Raw genomic sequence first — 20,296 nt, forward strand, 5'->3', positions numbered from 1 at the left:
ATTATCAGTGACCGAGGGAAACCTCCACATTCAGAGGCACTAAACATCTGAATCACAGAGCCAGGAGGCAACATCAGGGGAAGATCTCAGTCTCTATGTCCTGTTGTTGGATGTCCAGAGAAATTGGACACTGTGTAAGACAGGATGGCCACTGTGTAAGACAGGATGCTGGACTAGTTGTGTAAAACAGGATGGTGGAACTGGACTAGATGGACCACTGGGCTCTTCTTATGTATCTCCACCCACAGTGATCCTCTGCAGGAGGGTTGATCCTCTTAAAGTTTTCCAGGTTATAGGACTATATATACCTGCTTATATGCAAAGCAATACCACACACTCAATGTGCTCTTCTACCTCCAGATTTTAAATCCCTTCTCAGCACTCTACCTGTTGGCTGCTACGGCCACTATATGTATATTTTCTCTTAGGACCAAGTGCTACAAATCCCTTCTTTAGGGTTTGCGCATCCTAGCATTAGTTGATGAACACCCATAATAAACGAGCCTTCTCTGCAAATGTCTTTTTTGTGTTCTATTTTTAACTTACGGTAAACCCCTAGCAACAAAAGGTGACAAAAGATCTAGTTAAAAGTGGTGAGGGGACCCCAGATACAATTTTGTACACCCTGTGAAATGGTATTTAGAAGGACACAGGGAAAAATAAAGGCTTCACGTGACACAGTTACAATTGACCACAAACAACATTAAATCTATGCCAGCAATCAGCTGTGGTGTCAAAAGATGACTGTAAGCTACAGCGAGAGCGTTCACAAGGGGCAGTGATATTGTACCCTGCATACCTCCCACTTCATCTGTTTGTTAATTTCATTCAAAACTATATTGGGGCTCTAACACTGAGAAACCTCTCACACTGAACAACTACATTCAATATTAATTCAGTGTTATTTCGCTATATTCGTCTATTTTAATTAGGGAAATGTGGTTCATGGTTAGTTACATCAGAGCTGTAGCTACAATCATACCCATGACTGTTTTGCCTAAATTTTCCATACACAGAGATTTCACAAGAGAGTATGTTATGAACGAAAGAAAGAAGAACCCGGGTAAGTAAGAACTGATAGGTACCAAAAGAATGTGAATAGTGGCCCCCATTCATCATTCCATTAAATCAATAGTCCTTTTCAGAAGTTGCATGGGGAATATAAAACCATGCCTACTGGGACTATGTTCCACCCCATAATGCTGCCAATATGCGCTGTCATCGTATCATTTGACTATGTCATCACACCAGATGAAATTGCTATTGTATATATCAGGAGGATTGCAGGTAACAAACATACTCCCGACATGCATGGTTGGTGTCTCCAAACGTACCAGAGTGGATTGGCACAGCTTTACATGAATGCTTCCAGATTTGAGATAGACATGCAGGCAACCATGTTCATTTCCCCACAAAAAGTAAGTACCAGTGACCTCAGTGGGAGTCCCTCCCAAAAAAGCATGTGATCAACAAATCTTTCGCAAAATTAATAATGAAATTTGGCAGACAACTTGCTCAGGATCAACTCACAGCTCTTCTACTGCAAAGGCAAGATCTTCAACCTACCACAGGAACTGAACCAATCATAGAAACTTTGGCTTGATGCCAAGTTTGCCCATGAACACAGAAACACGAAAGTCATACAAGCTCATCAACATTATCTCAAACCATCAAATACATAGGTTGTACCCAAATTCTCATTCCAGCCTTTAAAAAAAAAATACAGCATCTGTGTAAGCTCATAGCACATTTCACAGGTGCTAAGAGACTTTCAAAAATTACTACTTCATGGCTTAATGAGTCCCATTCTCACCTAGTGGCCAGTTCTACTATCACAAGGCCTGGGTTAATCACTCACACCACAACTGCTTTAGCAAACTCAATTTCCTTCACTTTGTCTTCATTAATCCCATAAAAATACCCTTCCAGACATGAACTTCCATCACCAGCCTGTTCGTTCCAGTCTATCAAGTCTAAACATCCCCTCCTTTGGAACTGTGTTAAACTTCAAGACACCCAAGGGCAAAAATAATGTTAGGGATGGCAAAAACTCTCCCCCCCTTCTGTCAATGCAAAGAAAAATTCCCAGCTAAGTTCTGTAAACAGTGAGAAACAAAGAACTTCTACCGTCTGGATATTCTATGCCCTTTCAAAATAGGACCATGAACAGTATCTGTGGCAAATATTTTTCTAGTAATTTCCTCACAATTCCTGACATTCCACTTGCTTTGAGCACAGCAACGCCTCATGGATCTTCTGATTCATGCAGGAAGTTTATCATCATCCTTCAGTTGGCTGCTGCTGGAGAATGGTCCTGTAACAGAAAGTTTCAAAGGCTCACCACCCCGCTGGGCTAAGAAAAAGAGAACCTACCTCTTGCGGAGAGTTTCTTGGTGTTGATAATCTTTGCCGCATATTCGTGTCCAGTGCAGAGTTTGACACAGCGTCGCACAACTGAGAAAGCCCCTCTGAAGAAAGAGCATCAGGAAGAAAAGAGGGAAGGAGGTACAAGAGAAAGAAGAGAAATTAATGTCTATACTTTAGGACCATCTCACTGTCATACTTACAGCTGTGTAATCTACTTGTGTTTAACCCATGTTGCCAAAACACATCAGCAGATGCATGTAAAACAAGACAGATTAATTCATTTACAGGAGAGAGAGAGAGAGAAAAGCACCAGCTATTATCAGATTGTTCACTGGGCCACAATTTCTCATAACTCGGTTACTTAGCACTTGATGACTTGCAGGTAGAGAAATGAACTGTCTCCCGTGAAAAACAACATGCACTTTCAAGGCGACAGGAAAGCTTTAGCCATGGTGCATGATTTGTGATGGCTCACTCATACGTACAAGTTCTGTCACCTGGAGTGATTAAATGAATGTGCTTGAATGAACCAGCCCTACATGCACAGAGATGTTTTTCTGCTTAAAGTAGCCCCTATACAAAGGCAGCCCTGACCTGGATAGCTCAGGCTAGCCTGATCTTGTCAGACCTTGGAAGCTAAGCGGGGTTGGCCCTGGTCAGTAGTTGTAAGGGAGACCACCAAGGAATACCAGGGTTGTGAGGCAGAAGCAGGCAATGGCAAGCCAACTCTGAACATCTCTTGCCATGAAAGCTCCACGAGGTCACCATAACTCAGCTGTGGCTTGCTGGCAGATATATATATATAGGGCTTTTCTGTAGCAGAAATTCCTTTGCATATTAGGCCACACACCCGATGTAGCCAATCCTCCACGAGCTTACAGTAGGCCCTGTACTTAGAGCCCTATAAGCTCTTGAAGGATTGGCTACATCAGGAGAGTGTGGCCTAATATGCAAAGGAGTTCCTGCTACAAAAAGCCCTGTATATATAATAAAATATACTTGCTGGTGATACCAATATAAAGCACTGTAAAGGAAAAACACGATAGCTATGGAGCAGAGACAGGGGAGCAGAGACAAACAGAGTGCCTTAGCAGTGAGATGGGAGGAGAAGAGCAGAAGTTCCACAATATCTACACAAACCTTCACTGGTAACATTCACTGAACAGCTGCTTCCACCCACCAACCTCATTACCAATGCCCTACAAATGGACCCACGGAAATGGCAGCCAGCCTTTCCCCAAAATCACGTCACAAGTCACATTTTCCCAAAATTGTGTCACAAATGAATGCACTGATTCAGGAGCCAGAAAAGCAGGCAGCAGTGCAACATAGGAAGTTATTGAAAATACACAGGCCAGATGTGATGCTTCTCCAGTGTATTTTGCAGATAATTGCTGTATCAGCAGTAGCATCAGCAAGGACTGCTGCCTCACCTATTGCCAGCCTGTTGGCTAAGATCTTTGTGCCCCCAGGTGGTGACATGAGACAGGACTTCTTCAGTAGTGGAAGGGCACCTATGGAATTACCTTCCCCTTGAGGCTCAACTGGCATCAGTACACCTCTTTTCCAATATTTCCTCTAAACTTGTGGAGTCTTGTGAGCAAAAATTCTACTTCATGAGCTACTGGCATTAAGGTTGCGAGCTACTGCATAAATTAAGTTTGCTCTGTGGCCATCCTTCCTGAGCTGAGATAAAAATGTGTGAGCCGGAGGCTAAAAACTTGTGAGCTAGCGCACAGTAACTCAGCTTAGATGGAACACTGCTCTCTTCTGGGTGCTCTGCCAAAACATTTATTTACTAAGACTTTAATGGGTTGATTTTTTTTAAATGTCACTCTTAAAAGTGCGTTTTTAGTCTGAAAACCCAAAATAACCAGTAGCTGACTTATGTTTTCACTGCCCTCACTGAGTTCTAAATGCTGGATTTTAATTGATGGCCAATGTTTTATGTTTTTATTATGGTGCATTATATAAACTTCCTTAGGCAGATTCCCTGGAGAGGTTGTATAAAATTTCTATAAATAAATAATGGGAAGGGCAGGATGTAGTGCAGACCCTCTGACATTGGTGGACCTGCCATTCCTCCAGCTCTTAACTAGGCATGTGATGGAACCACATTGCCTGTGCTTCTTGAGGTAGCCATTCTCTAATAGCACATTTAAGACATCAACTCTTCATTGGAACTACACACATAAGGGCAGAGAAATCAGAAGTATGTCAAAAGATACAGTGTGCATGCATGTTTATTCTGTGTATATAATAAAATACACCATATACAGTTCATGCAAGTATACAGCAAGAAAACAAGTGATCACAGGCATACTCTTATTGTAACTCAAAACCTATACAAAATATTCCTTGGTTGAAGAGGTAGAATCCTTGCCAATCCCCCAAGAGCTTACAGTAGGCCCTGTAAGAAGAGCCCTTTAAGCTCTTGGGGGATTGGCTACATCAGGAGGGTGTGGCCTAATATGCAAAGGAGTTCCTGCTACAAAAAAGCCCTGCATGATAGTATGGTTGGGTTCTTAACAGCTCCTTCTTCATGGTCTTTCTAATAAGATTCTGTGCCTGTGCAAAGCTCTGTATACAGGATTTGCATCCATGGAGCATTATTTCTTTACTTCCCACTGCAGTCCAAAATGCATCTCCTCAGCTACTTCTGGGGAACAAGGGACACTAAATATGATATCAACAAGCAAGCTGTCACAAAAAGTAAGTGGCGTGGATGCAGCATACACTAGCAGCAGTTTATGCAGGACTCTACTTTTTGGCCCTCACCTAGGCACAGATGATTGTACATAGACCACTAAACTGGAGAGTGTGTCTCCACACAAGCCATTTTTAAAATGAAGACTGCTATGCAATTGAATGGGGAAGAATATAAAAATCCACAAGGAGAAAAGGAGGTTTTGCTTTATTTTACTTTAACTCACAAATTTGAGGATGGAATTCCTAAAAATGCACCTACTGAAGTGGTCAAAGAAAAAAGAAAGTAGGCATGTACACTGTGGGTGCTTCCTTACATGCTAAATAATTCACTTTCAATCCATTTCAGTGATGGTTTGCAAGTAGATTTTGCCATTTCACACGGTAAAATCCAGTTTGCAAAGTGGACTGAAAGTATGTTTTATTTAGTGTGTATGAAAGCACCCACATGTAGCTTCAAGCTTAGCTCTAGAAAGTTCTGAAGGAGGCTTTGCACAGGCATAGAATCTCATTAGAAAGACCATGAAGAAGGAGCTGTTAAGAACCCACCCAACCGACAGAGAGAAAAAGCAAATTTTAGCAATCCGCATCTTCTATTCATGTTTCTCAATAAGCTAGCCCAATAGTGTAGCACTTTTTAAAATGGTTGCGTTAGACACTATCAGAACACTTAGACTAATCACTCCTACTCAGGAGCATGATAGTGTACTAGATACCTTCAGGAGATACAATTCTATGAGCTACAAAGGTTGGTACACAGGCTTAGCAATAACTTCCAAGTGCCCCCAGTTCCCAACAGCTGTGTCTTAGTCATTCCATTATTCCAGCTAGTAGGGAAGTTCTTGGATGATAACTGTGTTGATTTCAAGTGAAAAGTTGGGAACAAAAGAAAGTATTTAATTTAGGTAGGGATACTCCCCCCCACACTCATGCTAAACAAGTATAAGTGGAATACTTGGAGAATGTAAAAATTGATATATTGGATCAGACCAGGGTCCATCTAGTTGGGGTCATTCTGTAGAAAAATAGTTGGTGGAGCTCATCAATTGTTATACAGCTGCACCTACTATTCAATGGGCAAGTAGGCAGGTGGGAAGGAGAAGGGGGAACTCTCAGAAAGGTTCAGAAGCTGTGCTCCTGTGAGCTCCTGCTGAATTCAAGGCCTTTCAGTATTGTGGTGTTAGCAGAGGTCATACAGATGTCACTGGAAATTCCCAAGCAATTAAAGGTGATGTCTATCCCCTATAGCAGTGGTTCCCAACCTTTTTGGCACCAGGGACCGATTTTGTGGAAGACAATTCTTCCACGGACCAGTGCAGGGGTATGCTGGGGCTTTTGCCACCCCAGGCTGCTCCCTACCCCATCCCTGCCCCCCATGGGGGGGGGTCTTTAAATGAAGGGTAAGAACATAAGAGAAGCCATGTTGGATCAAGCCAATGGCCCATCCAGTCCACCACTCTGTATCACACAGTGGCCAAAATACACACACACACACTGTGGCTAATAGCCACTGATGGTCCTTTGCTCCATATTTTTATCCAATCCCCTCTTGAAGCTGGCTATGCTTGTAGCCGCCACCACCTCCTGTGGCAGTGAATTCCACATGTTAATCACCCTTTGGGTGAAGAAGTACTTCCTTTTATCCATTTTAACCTGACTGCTCAGCAATTTCATTGAATGCCCATGAGTTCTTGTATTGTGAGAAAGGGAGAAAAGTACTTCTTTCTCTACTTTCTCCATCCCATGCATAATCTTGTAAACCTCTATTATGTCACCCCTCAGTCGACGTTTCTCCAAGCTAAAGAGCCCCAAGCGTTTTAACCTTTCTTCATAGGGAAAGTATTCCAAAGCTGCGAAGGTCGCTGCCACAATACCCCTTCAGTTCACCTGGGACCCGGGCAGATGAAAGAGGTGATGTTTCAGAGCTAGGCCGTGTTGCCTATTTAGTCCGCCCAGGTTCCAGGCAGGTGAAAGGGGTGGTGAGGCTGCTCTGCCTCTTTTGGGGAAAGGGTTGGCAAGACTGCTCTGCCTCACTCCACGGCCTGGTTGCTAACAGGCCACGGACTGGGACTGGTCCATGGACTGGGGGTTGGGTACCCTTGCCCTATAGTTTATTCTCAGCATCTGATTATCAGAAGCATGTTATTCGGGGATGTAGAAGTAACATTTAGCCACCACATGAAAAGTTATCCACCACGGGGTCTCTTTTGTTGTGAGTTATATTCCAAGTAGAAAGTTCAGGGCTGCAAACAAGATTTTATTTTACTTCTTTTTTTTTGCTGCATGCATTATACTGGATCTTTTTCCTAATTCTGTAATCCACCTTGCATCTATATGAGAAAGGCAGAGACAATAAATGAATAAACAAATCACACGGACATTCAATCAATGCACAGTAAGCACGTTGACAGTGCAGTGAAAAATAGGAAAAGAGAAGGCAGTGCATGTGATTCTTCTTCTGAGTTTGTTTTTTTGGGAAGGGGGGAAGCAAAGAAAGCAAAGGAGTATCAACAGTCTACCAACAAGAAGTGCTGGTGTTTTTAGCGGCTATTGCTGTTATAGTTTACTGTATTATACAGCTAGGGTGGAAAGAGAAAAAAGAACAAAAGACTAAATCAAGAGCAAAAAATTAATTATTATTTCAACATTACAAATAAGTGTTTGCTTACACACATCTTCCACTCATTTTGAAAATTAAAAGAGCAAATTGTTTTAAAAGAAATGTAACAAATCATATACAAATAATATTGACACATTCAGACTGCACCTTTTCTCCTCCAATAGATATGGAGCCTGCTGTTTGAGCGCTAAAGCCCAAGCAGCAGATCGAGCCTGTATACTAGACAGCAGAGGGATGCACTCTGGGCATTAAGAAAGCCAAGTTCTATGTGCAATACAAACTAAAGAGCAGGGTTTCACAGTTACAAAGAACTCACACAAATCTGGAAAAGGCTGCTGCCTAGAAAATCACTGCATCTGCTACTAATTCTGTGTGACCAACTGTCTATTTACTTACTTGAAAGGGCAGTATGAGTAAATAATGCATTTTCAATTGTTTTCCAAGACAGAAAATGGGATTAATGACCTTTATAGTTAAGGAAGTATTGACAATTTACATGCCAGTTATATAATATCTGACACTGCAGAACCAACCAGGCAACTTGCTGCAGGTTGTTTTCTCCTTCAACTGGGTAACAATCCACAGCTCTTCAAATGGAAGAGTGGAACAAATGCTGGTGTGATTGCTGTGCTAGACAGAACACTAAAGTCTGAAGCTGAACACTAAAGTACTGCTTGGAACCTGAAACCCTTCCTTCTTATGTAATGAAAAAGAGTTACTACAGCTCTGATTGGAAAAGGAGGACAGTCACCTTTTTTACTGTCCTTGATCCTGTGCTTTAAGCAGAAGCTTGCTATGTAGAAATCTAACATGTGAAACATATCTTGGCATGGAGACAAAAAGGTATCAGAAGGGCCACCTGCTAATCCAAAAGCATTAAGAGTGTGATGCATGAAAATGCATTAGACCCTTTTCTAGTTTCAAGATGCCATTCCCCTTCCCTCAGTCATAGAGGTACCCACTGAAAAAACTCCTCTACATCCCATGCTGGCTGGGGCTGATGGGAGTTTTAGGCAAAAAAAATCTGGAGAGCTACCGTTGGCCACCCCTGGTCTACATTGATCAGCATTAAGAACATAAGAGAGAAGCCATGTTGGATCAGGCCACTGGCCCATCCAGTCCAACACTTCATTTCACACAGTGGCCAAAAAACCCAGGTGCCATCAGGAGGTCCATCAGTGAGGCCAGGACACCAGAAGCCTCCCCCAGCACCAAGAATACAGAGCATCACTGCCCCAGACGGAGAACTCCATCAATACTCTGTGGCTAATAGCCACTGATGGACCTTTGCTCCATACGTTTATCCAATCCCCTCTTGAAGCCATCTATGCTTGTAGCCCCTGTCACCAACACACTGTGTTTGCACTAGCAGTTTGCATTCCTCCCAGTAACAGTTCAGGTGGGAAAATCCGCTAACAGAGCTGAACCTCTCAGTACAATGGAGGGGCACTGTGGTGTGTACATCTCCAAAAGAACTACTTCCAGCATCCCAGAAATAAGTGGTCTCAACAGATATAGCATCATCCACCTTTCCTTATTAAAACCAAAGGAACAATCTCTTCCAGTACAAACTGCAAAGTAGGAGAAATCAGCCCATATGGGGAGAAATTACATCTGTTTTGTCCACATGCTATATAATAAACGTGTTACTACAGAAGTAAGAGCAGATTTAATTACTGAGGGAGGGAGCTCTTGACTACACCACACCACATTGATCCACATTTCACCAACTACACTAAAGGAAGATGAAATAAAAAAAGAAATTCCCTTTTCCATTCTTTGTCATGGTATAACTGCTATGGTCTTAACCAGCAGCTAAAGTATAGGCATGCCGAAGTCCGTGTTCACTTAAGCTTTACAGACTCACAACACAGAAAAATTATTTGGTTTTTAAAAGAATTGCCTCCATTTGGGGAAAAAAAACAACTGGGAACAAAAACGGGACTCAAAGTAGCTACAAACGTCAAAATATCTGACTCATGTGTAACTGTCAATTCTGCCACCATTATCATCCCAAGAATCTGGAAAGCACACACTGTTCCCAATGGTTCAGCAATACTTACAGGAAAAGCTCTCTTATCTCAGAATATCATTAGGCGATCTTCAGAGGAGATCCACTGTCCAATGCTTTAAAACTCTAACCAACAAGGGTTATTTTGAACTCTTGCCACAGTATGTATGCTTAGTGGATCTGAACCCACTTTAAGTCAGAGACACCGATGAATGTAAACCGCACCCCCAGGATGATTCATGGTTTTCAAAGTGGTCACCACATGGGTTGTCCTGACTACCTGGTGAGTCCTAGACAGACATTAGCAGTTGCAGGAATACACAGTGCTGGCATGGAGACTTTTCCACATGGCTAGAACGATCCAACAGAGGCTGCATACAGCTCAGGAACTACTTCCTGCTCTTCACTAATTTAATTTAGTTTAGTTTTTTTATTTATACCCCACCCTATCCCACAAGCGGGCTCAGGGTGGCTTACAGCAGTAAAAGCAAACATCAGAATGAAAACATCATAAAACAGTTTCAATACATCAGAGCAGCATATTCAAAAGAGACAGACACTATTTCAGGTATAAGCAGCAAACATATAACAGCACGTATGGCCAATGACTATCAACTCTATACAAGCACGATGAGTGTAAAGTGGTAGGGGGAAGTGATGACGTTCAAGGGACGCCCGCCGGATCAGTTAAAGGACTGGCGGAAGAGCTCCATCTTGCAAGCCCTGCAGAACTTTGACAAGTCCCGCAGGGCTCAAATCTCCAGGGGAAGCTCATTCCACCATGTAGGGGCCCAGACCGAAAAGGCCCTGGCCCTTGTTGAAATCAGTTGGGTGTCCTTAGGCCCAGAGATCGCAAGAAGATGTTGTGAAGCAGACCTCAGAACCAGGGGAGCTCATATGAGGAGAGGCTGTAAAGGGCCTTAAAGGTGAGAATCAACACCTTGAAACGGATCCGTTACTACTCTAGTACAAGCCAGAAACATTGCACTGGTGGCTTCTGGACTGAACAATTTTGTTGGGAAAAAGAAGAGAGTTTCATTTTTTCATTCCTAATCACAGATGTTTCAAATCAATGTAGTGGTGAAATGGGCAAGATTGGATCTCAAGAAGCTTCTGGAGTGATCTGCTTCTCTCCAAAGGAGAAAGCATTGCATTTTTCCCACTAGTAAAGAATAGATTGGTAATTATATGTGTATCCTTAAACACACTACAAAAAATTAAAACATTTCAAAAACAGTTTCTAAAACTGCAATTTAGAATTCAGGCACTATCCAACTGCAACAATCTCATTAAAACATATGCTTTTATTACTCATTTACATAAGTTATACCCTGTCTTTCTGCCAGGCCCAAGTCAGCAGCTAACAGATTAGAAACATATATAATAAAAACTCATCTTAAAAAAACAACCATTAAAACCAAACAAATACCACATAATTAAAACTAAATTAAAATACACATGAGAACTTAAAATATAACAAAATACAGGGCAGGAGGAAGGAATCACGGAAGGAAGGCATGGCAAAATTTTAAAAAGTCTTCTCCCATGGTGGAAAGTGGCATCAGAAAGGGACAGGTGAGTCTCACTGGGGGGAAAATTACAGAGATTGGGTGCAACAACCAAGGCGGGCCTTCAGATGGGTTGCCACCAGCCTAATTTCAGAAAGTAGGGGCTTCAGAAGATGACCATAGCAGTCAGGTAGGTTTGTAAGGGACTAGGCAGTCCTTCAGGTATGCTGGTCTCAAGCCATGTAAGACTTTAAAGATTAACACCGGCACCTTGAATTGTTGCTTAGAAACAGATTTGGACCAGACAGAAGGGATAGGGTCCCTATGGCCCATTCCAGTTAGGGTTGCCAGGTCTTACCTGACTGCCAGCGGGTATCCCCAGTCCTTTTTCTGGGAAACTTTGGCATCCACGTGCTTTGTGTGCGCTGCTATGATGTCACCTTGAAGTGACATCTCCACATGGGGATGCTCTAGAACTTGGAAAAAATTCTATGGTGACCATAGAGATTTTACCCAAATGCTAGAGTGCCCCACCCAATGTGCCCAGCACAATGATGTTATCTCCAGGTGACATCATTGTGCTAGACACATTGGGTGGGCTGGAGCTCTTCAGGAGTGGGGCTCCCCTAGAGACCCCAAAAGTGGGGGAAATCCCACCCCTATTAGAGCCATGACAACCCTAATTCCAGGCAACATCCTGGCCACAGCATTCTGTATCAATTGAAATTTCCAAATAATTTTCAAGGGCAGCCCCATGGAGAGTGCATTGCAGTAATCTATACTACACACACAGTGCATCTGGACCAATCATGCTTATAGTTTCTGCAATACAAAAACATTTAAAACTTGGTACGAGAACACAGAGAGACACAAAAATTAACACGTGTACCACAAGGACAGCTGCTTCCACAAAAGGATTTTTCCTCACGTGGAATAAAGGAAGCCCCAGATTAATTACACTGTGCTCACTTTCACAGGGGGTGGTTCATATCTATAAAGCAATTTGGGCCTTGTGTGTGTAAACTAACATCAAACTGAAGCCAACTTCTGGTGGCCCCATAAGGGTTTCAAGGCAAGAGACTTTCAGAGACAGTTTGCCATTGCCTTTCACTGCATAGCGACTTTGGAATTCCATCCAAATACTAACCAGGTTCAACCCTGCCTAGCTTCTGAGATCTAATGAGATCAGGCCAGCCTGGATCAATACAAAAATCTACCAGGATTTACAAATCACGACAAATACATAATAGCTTTAAGATATCCAAGCCAGGCATCTCCCAGAATGCCTTGTAACACTGTCAAAAATTAATACAAAATCATCTATGTTCAGCATATTATGAATTTATAATCCTGCATAAAACTCCACACAGGAAAAAGGGATGGATGAAAAAGACCACCCAGACCCAAATAACATGTAGCACATGACCCAGAAATATGAACTCCACGTACAATAAAATGCTTTAAGATCTTCTAAGGTGATGAGACTGATTCCTATCTGCCAAATAGATTGCATGCAGCTCCTAAGGTACTTCTGTACAGCCTCAATGTTCTTATTAGAATCCTTGCTTTGATTTTAAAATTAGCTTCAAAATGAAGTCAAACTTTATACACTGTAATGGGCTCTTTTCGAAACCACACAGATTTCCCTTTGGTGGTCATGACAGCTTACCAATGCATTGACGGAGATGCCCAATTTTCTCAGTGCTTATTAACTGATGTTCCAATTCATTTCTCTTTTTTCTATCTTGCTACTATCACACATTTTAACATATATCTGAGGCATGTTAATAAAGCCTAGCCAATATTACTCCATGGTGAAATGAAGTGATAAATGTATGCAATATTAAAGCACTTTAGCTATAGAGTTAGTGGCAGCTATTTATTTAAAATCAGCCCCTCTTACAATAATACAGAAGGAGACCTTTGAATTGGGTGTTCAAGAAAGCTCTGGAAGAGAGCAAGAAAGAGTTGTTGCATACTGGGGAATCTTCCTAGCTATGCAGGAAAACTGCATGTTTTTAAAGACAACAGCTTTTCACACCCAGCCCCAAACTGCTTGAAAACCAAGGTGTCCCAGAGCAGGGCAGACTTAGGCAGTAGAAACCAAGGGCAACAAAGCAGCAACACTAACCAAGTTCGAGTAGCCAAAAAGTCAGTCCAAAAGTCATACACAAAGGAGGCCAGCCGAGAATCCAGGGAACAAGGTCCAAGCGGGTCCAAGCGGCACAGTCGAGCAGGTTCATGGATCAAAGCCAGCAGTTCAGAAATCACAAGAGGTATCAGTACCAGGTGCTGTGGTCACGGCATCTCCAGAATGCTGACAAGTTGCTCCCATGCCTGAGCTGTCTGAAGTCCCTTATAGGGTTGCCAATCCCCAGGTGGGGGCAGGGGATCCCCCAGTTTGGAGGCCCTCCCCCTGCATCAGGGCCATCAGAAAGCGGAGGGAGGGGAGGGAAATGTCTGCTGGGCACTTCATAATTCCCTATGGAGACTTATCCCCATAGGAAATAATGGAGAATTGATTCACGGGTATCTGGGGCTCGGGGGGGGGGGCTGTTTTTTTTGAGGTGGAGGCACCAAATGTTCAGTACATCATCCAGTGCCTCTTCCCAAAATACCAAGTTTCAAAAAGATTGGACTGGGGGGGGGGGGTTCCAATTCTATGAGCCCCCCAAATAAGGTGCCCCTATCCTTCATTATTTCCTATGGAAGGAAGGCATTTAAAAGGTGTGCAGTCCCATTTAATGTGAAGGCCAGAACTCCCTCTGACATTCAGTGATGCATGTCACACCCTTGCTCCTGGCCCCACCCCCAAAGTCCCCAGATATTTCTTGACTTGGACTTGGCAACCCTAGTTCCCTGTTTTATGGGTAGTTCACAGCTGGGTCTCATTGAACTTGCAGGGGAGTTGTCCGTTTGGCTAATTAGCCCCAGGTGCTCTTCCTGACTTAATAAACACTGGGCTGTGAGGCTCAAGGAGCTGCAAGCACAGTCACCTCCTGCGTTCCCCTGGCTCTGGGGAAAAGGGAGGCGAGGCAGCCTTTCCTGAATCCTGGGTCGTTGGCCCACTGCCTGTGGGGGTTGCCTCCTCTGTGGCCTCGGTGCCCATGGGGCTAGGGTCCCCACTGTCCTTAGTAACCTCAGCAACTGGTGCCCTAGGGCCCGCTTCTGCTGCCTCAGAGACACTGACAGAAGTGGTACCTGGCTCAGCTGGCCGTGCATCAGCATCAGCTGCTGCAGGCTGCTGACCCATGACATCAGAGCAGGGAGGGGCTGTGGCTCAGTGGTAGAGCATCTGGTTAGCATGCAGAAGATCCCAGGTTCAATCACCAGTTGAAAGGATCAGGTGGTAGGTGATGTGAAAGACCCTGGAGAGCCACTGCCAGTCTGAGTAGGCAATGCAATGTTCATGGATGGACCAGTGGTTTAAACGGCAGCTTTATGCATGACTGCACATGACCTCGTGCCATCACAGGACCCTGGAAACACAAAGCAATGTCCAGGCACAAACCTTAAGGTGCTGAATGACAGGTGATGCCTATACTAGGAGAAGAATTTGTTTTGAGGGATACATGCAGAAAGGTAGTCCCTGTTCTCCCTACCACATTTTGACACGATCTCACTTGTGCTTTTCCTAGTTGACCTTACCCTCAAAAAATCATCAACTTTACATTTTGTGTTGCATCCCCAATACAAGTTTAACATCAGAATTAGCAAGAGACCCAGAGAAAACCTTAATAACAGTCCTTAATCATCCACATACTCTTTTTTTTTTAAAGTATTTAACACATGGTGCAAAGCGAGGATGACCATCTCAGCACTTTGCAAACATTCAACCATGCAGCAAGTCTCACGAGCATATTTTCCAGCCATGATCTTACTGGTTCAACTCAGCAGTATAATAAGCCCTATTGGCTGGCCACAAGGGACACGGGCAGGCTGGCTGTCTCCCCCGTATCCCACATCTCCCCAGTCAGGGGAAATGCTTTTGCACATCACAACATGTAGATCTTCTGCTTTTGCTTTCTGCTGCATGTTGCTTGTCCAAAATGGAAAGTCCCTACAAACAACTTAGTGCACAGCCCATGCATCTCCCCGCAGGGAAATGAATTTGTTCTTTTTTTGAACAAAAGAAAGTGCAGCAAAAAGCAGAAGCTCAAGTCTCTCACGTAGCTGGTTTTCTGCTACATATTGTAATATATTATATATGAAGGATCCCAGATCCTGTGCTAAAAACACACACAATGCACAAAGGCACAGAAAAAGGCCACAGGAGCATGTTCACAATGTCCATGGAGGTAAATGTGAAAAATGTTACATCAGAATTAATTGTCAATATAGGTATCACAAACCCCTTATTAATAAAGCTGCAGAGGCTGCTCCTGGGAAACGTAAAACACTGCCAGTAATATCCATACGCAAAGCCATAATTGCAGCCCTGTACATTCCTGCAGCAACGACATCATAAAAAGGCATTCTTGATTCACAGGCCACTAGAAAGAGCTCACAAGTCTTAGACTTCTTTTCCATCACTGTGCTCGAAATCATAGGCCTTATGCAAGAAGAAGTGTTCAGTCTTCATTCCCAACTCATGAAACAGGAAGACTTACCTGCTTTACAGACTCTTGTAATGTCCCCCTTCCCAAGAAATTACCCCTAGTCAAAGCCAATTACATATCCTGACATCACATGAGATAATATTTTTGCTATTGGCAGGTGATGGTCATTTTCCTGGTATGGCACTCTCATTTACTGCTCCACAGAGTAAAGTCAGTCCACCATCTGCCAAGAAAGTGGCCTGGGAAAGGAGCTCAACGTTCCTCTCAACTCATAATTCCAGGGCTGCAGTCCTGCAGAACACAAAACCAGGCACCATTCTGAAAGAGGCACTGTGCCTCTTTGAGTTAGGGGGATACATCTTCTGCACTCAAAATATGTCAAGCACTACGTAAATGCAAAAATTAAAGAGGTGCTGTGTTTGAACACCTTTGCAACAAAATTAAAGGAACTTTAAAATGCATCCCTTTTACTAGACTTGGGTCTATTTTGTTTGCCTCTGTGCAAAATATTCAACCCACTGCATTTTTTTTAATACCTGCCTTTTCTCCAAGGCGTTCAAGGCAGTGTACATGGGTGTTCTCACCTCCCTATTTTGTACTCACAACCATGTTAGAAAGGTAAGGCAGACGTTGGGTTCACTCTATCAAGTGGCAATCACATGCTTCTCTGATCTGAACACTACACAGCCCCATTCTTTTATTGCAAGTTTAATTTTTGTTGTTCCTAGCCATTGTGGGGAAATGATGGCATTAAAATGAAGCAAATTAAATAATTAAAATAGGAAAGCTGAGCATGTGCTTAAGGCTCTTCCGGTGAAATGAATGGACAAATCAGCCTCTGGAGAAAAGAAATCGCAAAAGGTCTCTCCACTTCCACATTGGAAGAACAGGAAATGGTATTTACCTGAAGGAAAATAACAAAAACCAAGAAGACAAATGTCTTCCTTCTTCTGGAAAGAGCACCTCGCAAGTGTCACACATTCACATTTCAATGGTGTATGAGGCGGGGGGGGGGCGCAAAAGGAGAAAGATAAGATCATGGGTGGCCAAACTTGCTTAGCGTAAGAACCAACACCAGATGTTTGAGAGCCACAAGACAGGAAGGCAGGCAACTTTAAATGCATTCACCAAATTGCCAGGGGGCTTGGCTTGGAGACGTGATTTAAACAGGTGAATGTCTTCTCCAAGCTGGCCAATGGGGCAGTGGGGGCTTCAAGAGCCACACAATACATGTGAAAGAGCCACATGTGGTTTCTGAGCCACAGTTTGGCCACCCCTGGATAAGATCATATCTAGACTGGAGGTTCCTGTTATTGCAAGCCTGATTAATCTTTTTTGGCACCTACCAATTAATATTAAAAAACATAAGAAACCACCATCATATAGGGTTTAGCATGGGTTAATTTTGTTCCTTGTTCCACAGTTCAAGCTGTTGACAAAATCAAAAAGGAGGTTTGGGGCACTTTAAAGATTAACAATTGATAATGGCATAAATTTTTATGGATTAGAGCCCATTTCTTAGTGAACGCCTGTGAAGTTGCCAATAAGGTTGCCAGGTTAGTCTCAGGAAATATCTGGGGACACTGAAGTGGGGCCAGGAGCAAGGTTGTGGCAAGCATGACTGAACTCCGAAGGGAGTTCTGGCCATCACATTTAAAGGGACCACACTTCTTTCAAATGCCTTCCCTTCACTGGAAATAAAGGATAGGGGCACCTTCTTCGGGGGCTCAGCGAATTGGACCCCTTGGTCCAATCTTTTTGAAACTCTGGGGGGTGGTTCTGATAAGCCTGAAGTGGGGGGACGGCCTCCAAACCAGGGGATTCCCTGCCCCCACCTGGGGATTACAATACAAAATGGAGGTTCACAAGACAGATCGCAGCAAGACAGAAACAAACCGTGAACAAAATTAAGGAACATAAAGTACCTGACTCAATAATATATATATTTTTAAATCACCAGATCAAGAATATCACTGATAATCAGAATGGATTATATGAAATCTGGTAATATACATGGGAAAAGAGCAAAAAAGTGCTCACAGTAGGCCCAAAAGGCCATGTGTACAGCATGTGACATTTCTATGCAAAGCTCAAATGCGTGCAAATTAGCCATGAGCAACTGCATTAACCAGTGATCTTAGCAAAGGTAGTAAGACTGTGTCAACACCTGTAGTGATACAAAATTACCTTTATAGCAATTAAGACCAAGATGAATACAATCAGATGTTCCGATAAATTCTAGTTTTAATTGTGTGTGTGTTGTTTCATTGTTGCTTTTAATACTATGCATTTCAAAAAACTTGTTTTAAAGTTTCTGATTGTTCACCAATTTAGGAACCCTTAGGGACTGTATGTTGTGTGGAAGGGTGTTATAAAATATTTTTCTAAAAGGAGACTGGAGTCTCCATCTGAAATTGCTGTAGAATGATGGTAGCTTTCATCAGCTATGTCACCAGTATATTTGGCCCTCCAGATTTCTGTTTGTGGAGATCGACAGTTTACATCTAGTTGGTTTACAAAGACAGTAATAGTAAAATGTAAAAAAGGTTAAGGTAGTCCCCTGTGCAAGCACCAGTTGTTTCCGACTCTGGGATGATGCTGTTTTCACAACGTTTTCACAGCAGACTTTTTACGGGGTGGTTTGTCATTGCCTTCCCCAGTCATCTACACTTCCCCCCCAGCAAGCTGAGTATTCATTTTACCCACCTCGGAAAGATGGAAGGCTAAGTCAACCTGAGCCGGCTATCAGAAACCAGCTTCTGCTGGGATTGAACTCAGGTCGTGAGCAGAGAGTTCAGACTGCAATACTGCAGCTTTACCACTCTGCGCCACTGCTCCATGCATGGCCACCGATTGTTTGATAAACCTGATAAAAGCACCATTGGGGAGGGAGTTTAAAATCACTTTAAGGAGTATTCTTGAAATCAGTCATGGACATCTTCCTTGAGGTATCATGCATCCCAATTATCTCAAGGGATAAATTTACATGGATAAGACAACATGCTTTTGGGTCCTCCACAAATACAGCTGCAGCTACCCAGAAGTCATTCCTGTTAATGGTCAAAGAATGTGCTACTGTGTTCCTGGAAACTGCCACTGAGAATTTGCAGCTGCATCCATTAAGGGAATGAACTGTGCTTTATATTCTCCTGGTGAATGCATCACCCAGGGACAGTTAGGAGAAATCAGATTGCATGAAAGGGCCCACAGAGTATTTTTCAGCCCCCAGAATTCCTGTCCAGCTTTACAATTCTGTGACTTCCAAACCAGCCTGTATAGCTTTTAAGAAATTAAACCGCTACAAAAATAAGTTTCATAAAGCCCCACCCCAATTGGAGAGCGAACAATCACAGAAGTACCAGAGAAACAAAAGCACAAACTCTTATGGCCATATCTGCATCTGGAAGCTGCATGACTCGGGACTGTGCCAGTGAGAGACCTTTAATGTTGGCGGCTAGAATTGTACGTGTTCTGCTAATGCCGAAACAAGCACATAGGTCTGGTCTAAAAAAAGGATGCCCATATCAAGTTTGCAGCATGAACCTTCCTAAGAGGTCCACCCTTACGCACGAACACACACAGAGCTCAAGGAAGTGTGTATGCTTAGCTCTCTGGAAAGGAACAGAACTGCTCACTCCCCCCTCCCCACAATTGTAAAAACGGCTGCATTAAATATCAAACACCTGAAACCCTGGAGCGGGGCCAGCTAGCTGGTCTTCCCTGTAAAGGCCAAGCTCATTGTTCACTAAACAGACAATACGGAGCTGATCTTTTATCAAATGACTACTACCATCCTTAGCCTCAAACCCAAAGTTAAGGAACCATCAAGAGGACACCTCAGCTGGTGACTTGGAGCATATGATGTCCTTCCACTGTAGTAGCCACCTCACAAATAAATGGACTGAAAGTCCCTGGCTACCAGGAGATCTACATACAAGCAAAGAGGGAGTGAAGAACCTGAGAGGAAATATTTGGAAGGTTGCTAAGCAACCCAGCAATGAGGTGGCAGCAAGGGAGACTGAAGAGGGAAGAGAATGAGAGGGAAGCCCTCCCCAAACATGAATAAGTGATGGAGAGGGTCTCTCTTCCCTCAGAGAGGGAGGGGAGAAGTATAGTCTGTTGTCACAACTGCCAAAGAGGCCTGAATGTCTGTTTCTGAAAGGTCTTGCCAATTTCTATCTTCCACAGACAGTTTTTCAAGACTGAGTGAAGTGATGTCCCTAAATAAGCAAGGCTTCTCTGCCTGCAGTTCAGCTTATCTGGTCTATAGCAAAGGAGACACGCTCTCACACATGATGGAGGCCAACCAGAAAGAACCGACTCTCCCTTACACAAAGCCAACGGACATGCTGAGCTGTGTGAATTGTTCAGAGACACACCTGTTACATCAGGCCAACAAGCACTGTTTGGATACTTTTGGCCCCAGGGGTTTTCTAATTGTTCCCTTCCTTTTGTGTCTTTTATTTAGGGGGTTGGCACAAGAGAAGCCCAGGGCTACAGACAGCTGCAGCACTCAATGCCCAGA

At 43.3% G+C, this 20,296-nt stretch overlaps 1 protein-coding gene across 15 annotated transcripts in view; it reads right to left on the reverse strand.

The window, feature by feature from the left end:
* CAMK2B (calcium/calmodulin dependent protein kinase II beta) overlaps positions 1-20,296 on the reverse strand; it is a 225,403-nt gene that overhangs the window by 173,259 nt on the left and 31,848 nt on the right. For all 15 annotated transcript variants that reach the window (XM_060251387.1, XM_060251374.1, XM_060251375.1 and 12 more), the window contains exon 2: positions 2,374-2,468. In XM_060251387.1, coding sequence (XP_060107370.1) covers positions 2,374-2,468 — 95 coding nt within the window. The remainder of the gene's footprint in view (positions 1-2,373; positions 2,469-20,296) is intronic.

Source organism: Heteronotia binoei, chromosome 12 (genome assembly GCF_032191835.1).
Source record: "Heteronotia binoei isolate CCM8104 ecotype False Entrance Well chromosome 12, APGP_CSIRO_Hbin_v1, whole genome shotgun sequence".
Classification (NCBI taxonomy): Eukaryota; Metazoa; Chordata; class Lepidosauria; order Squamata; family Gekkonidae; genus Heteronotia; species Heteronotia binoei.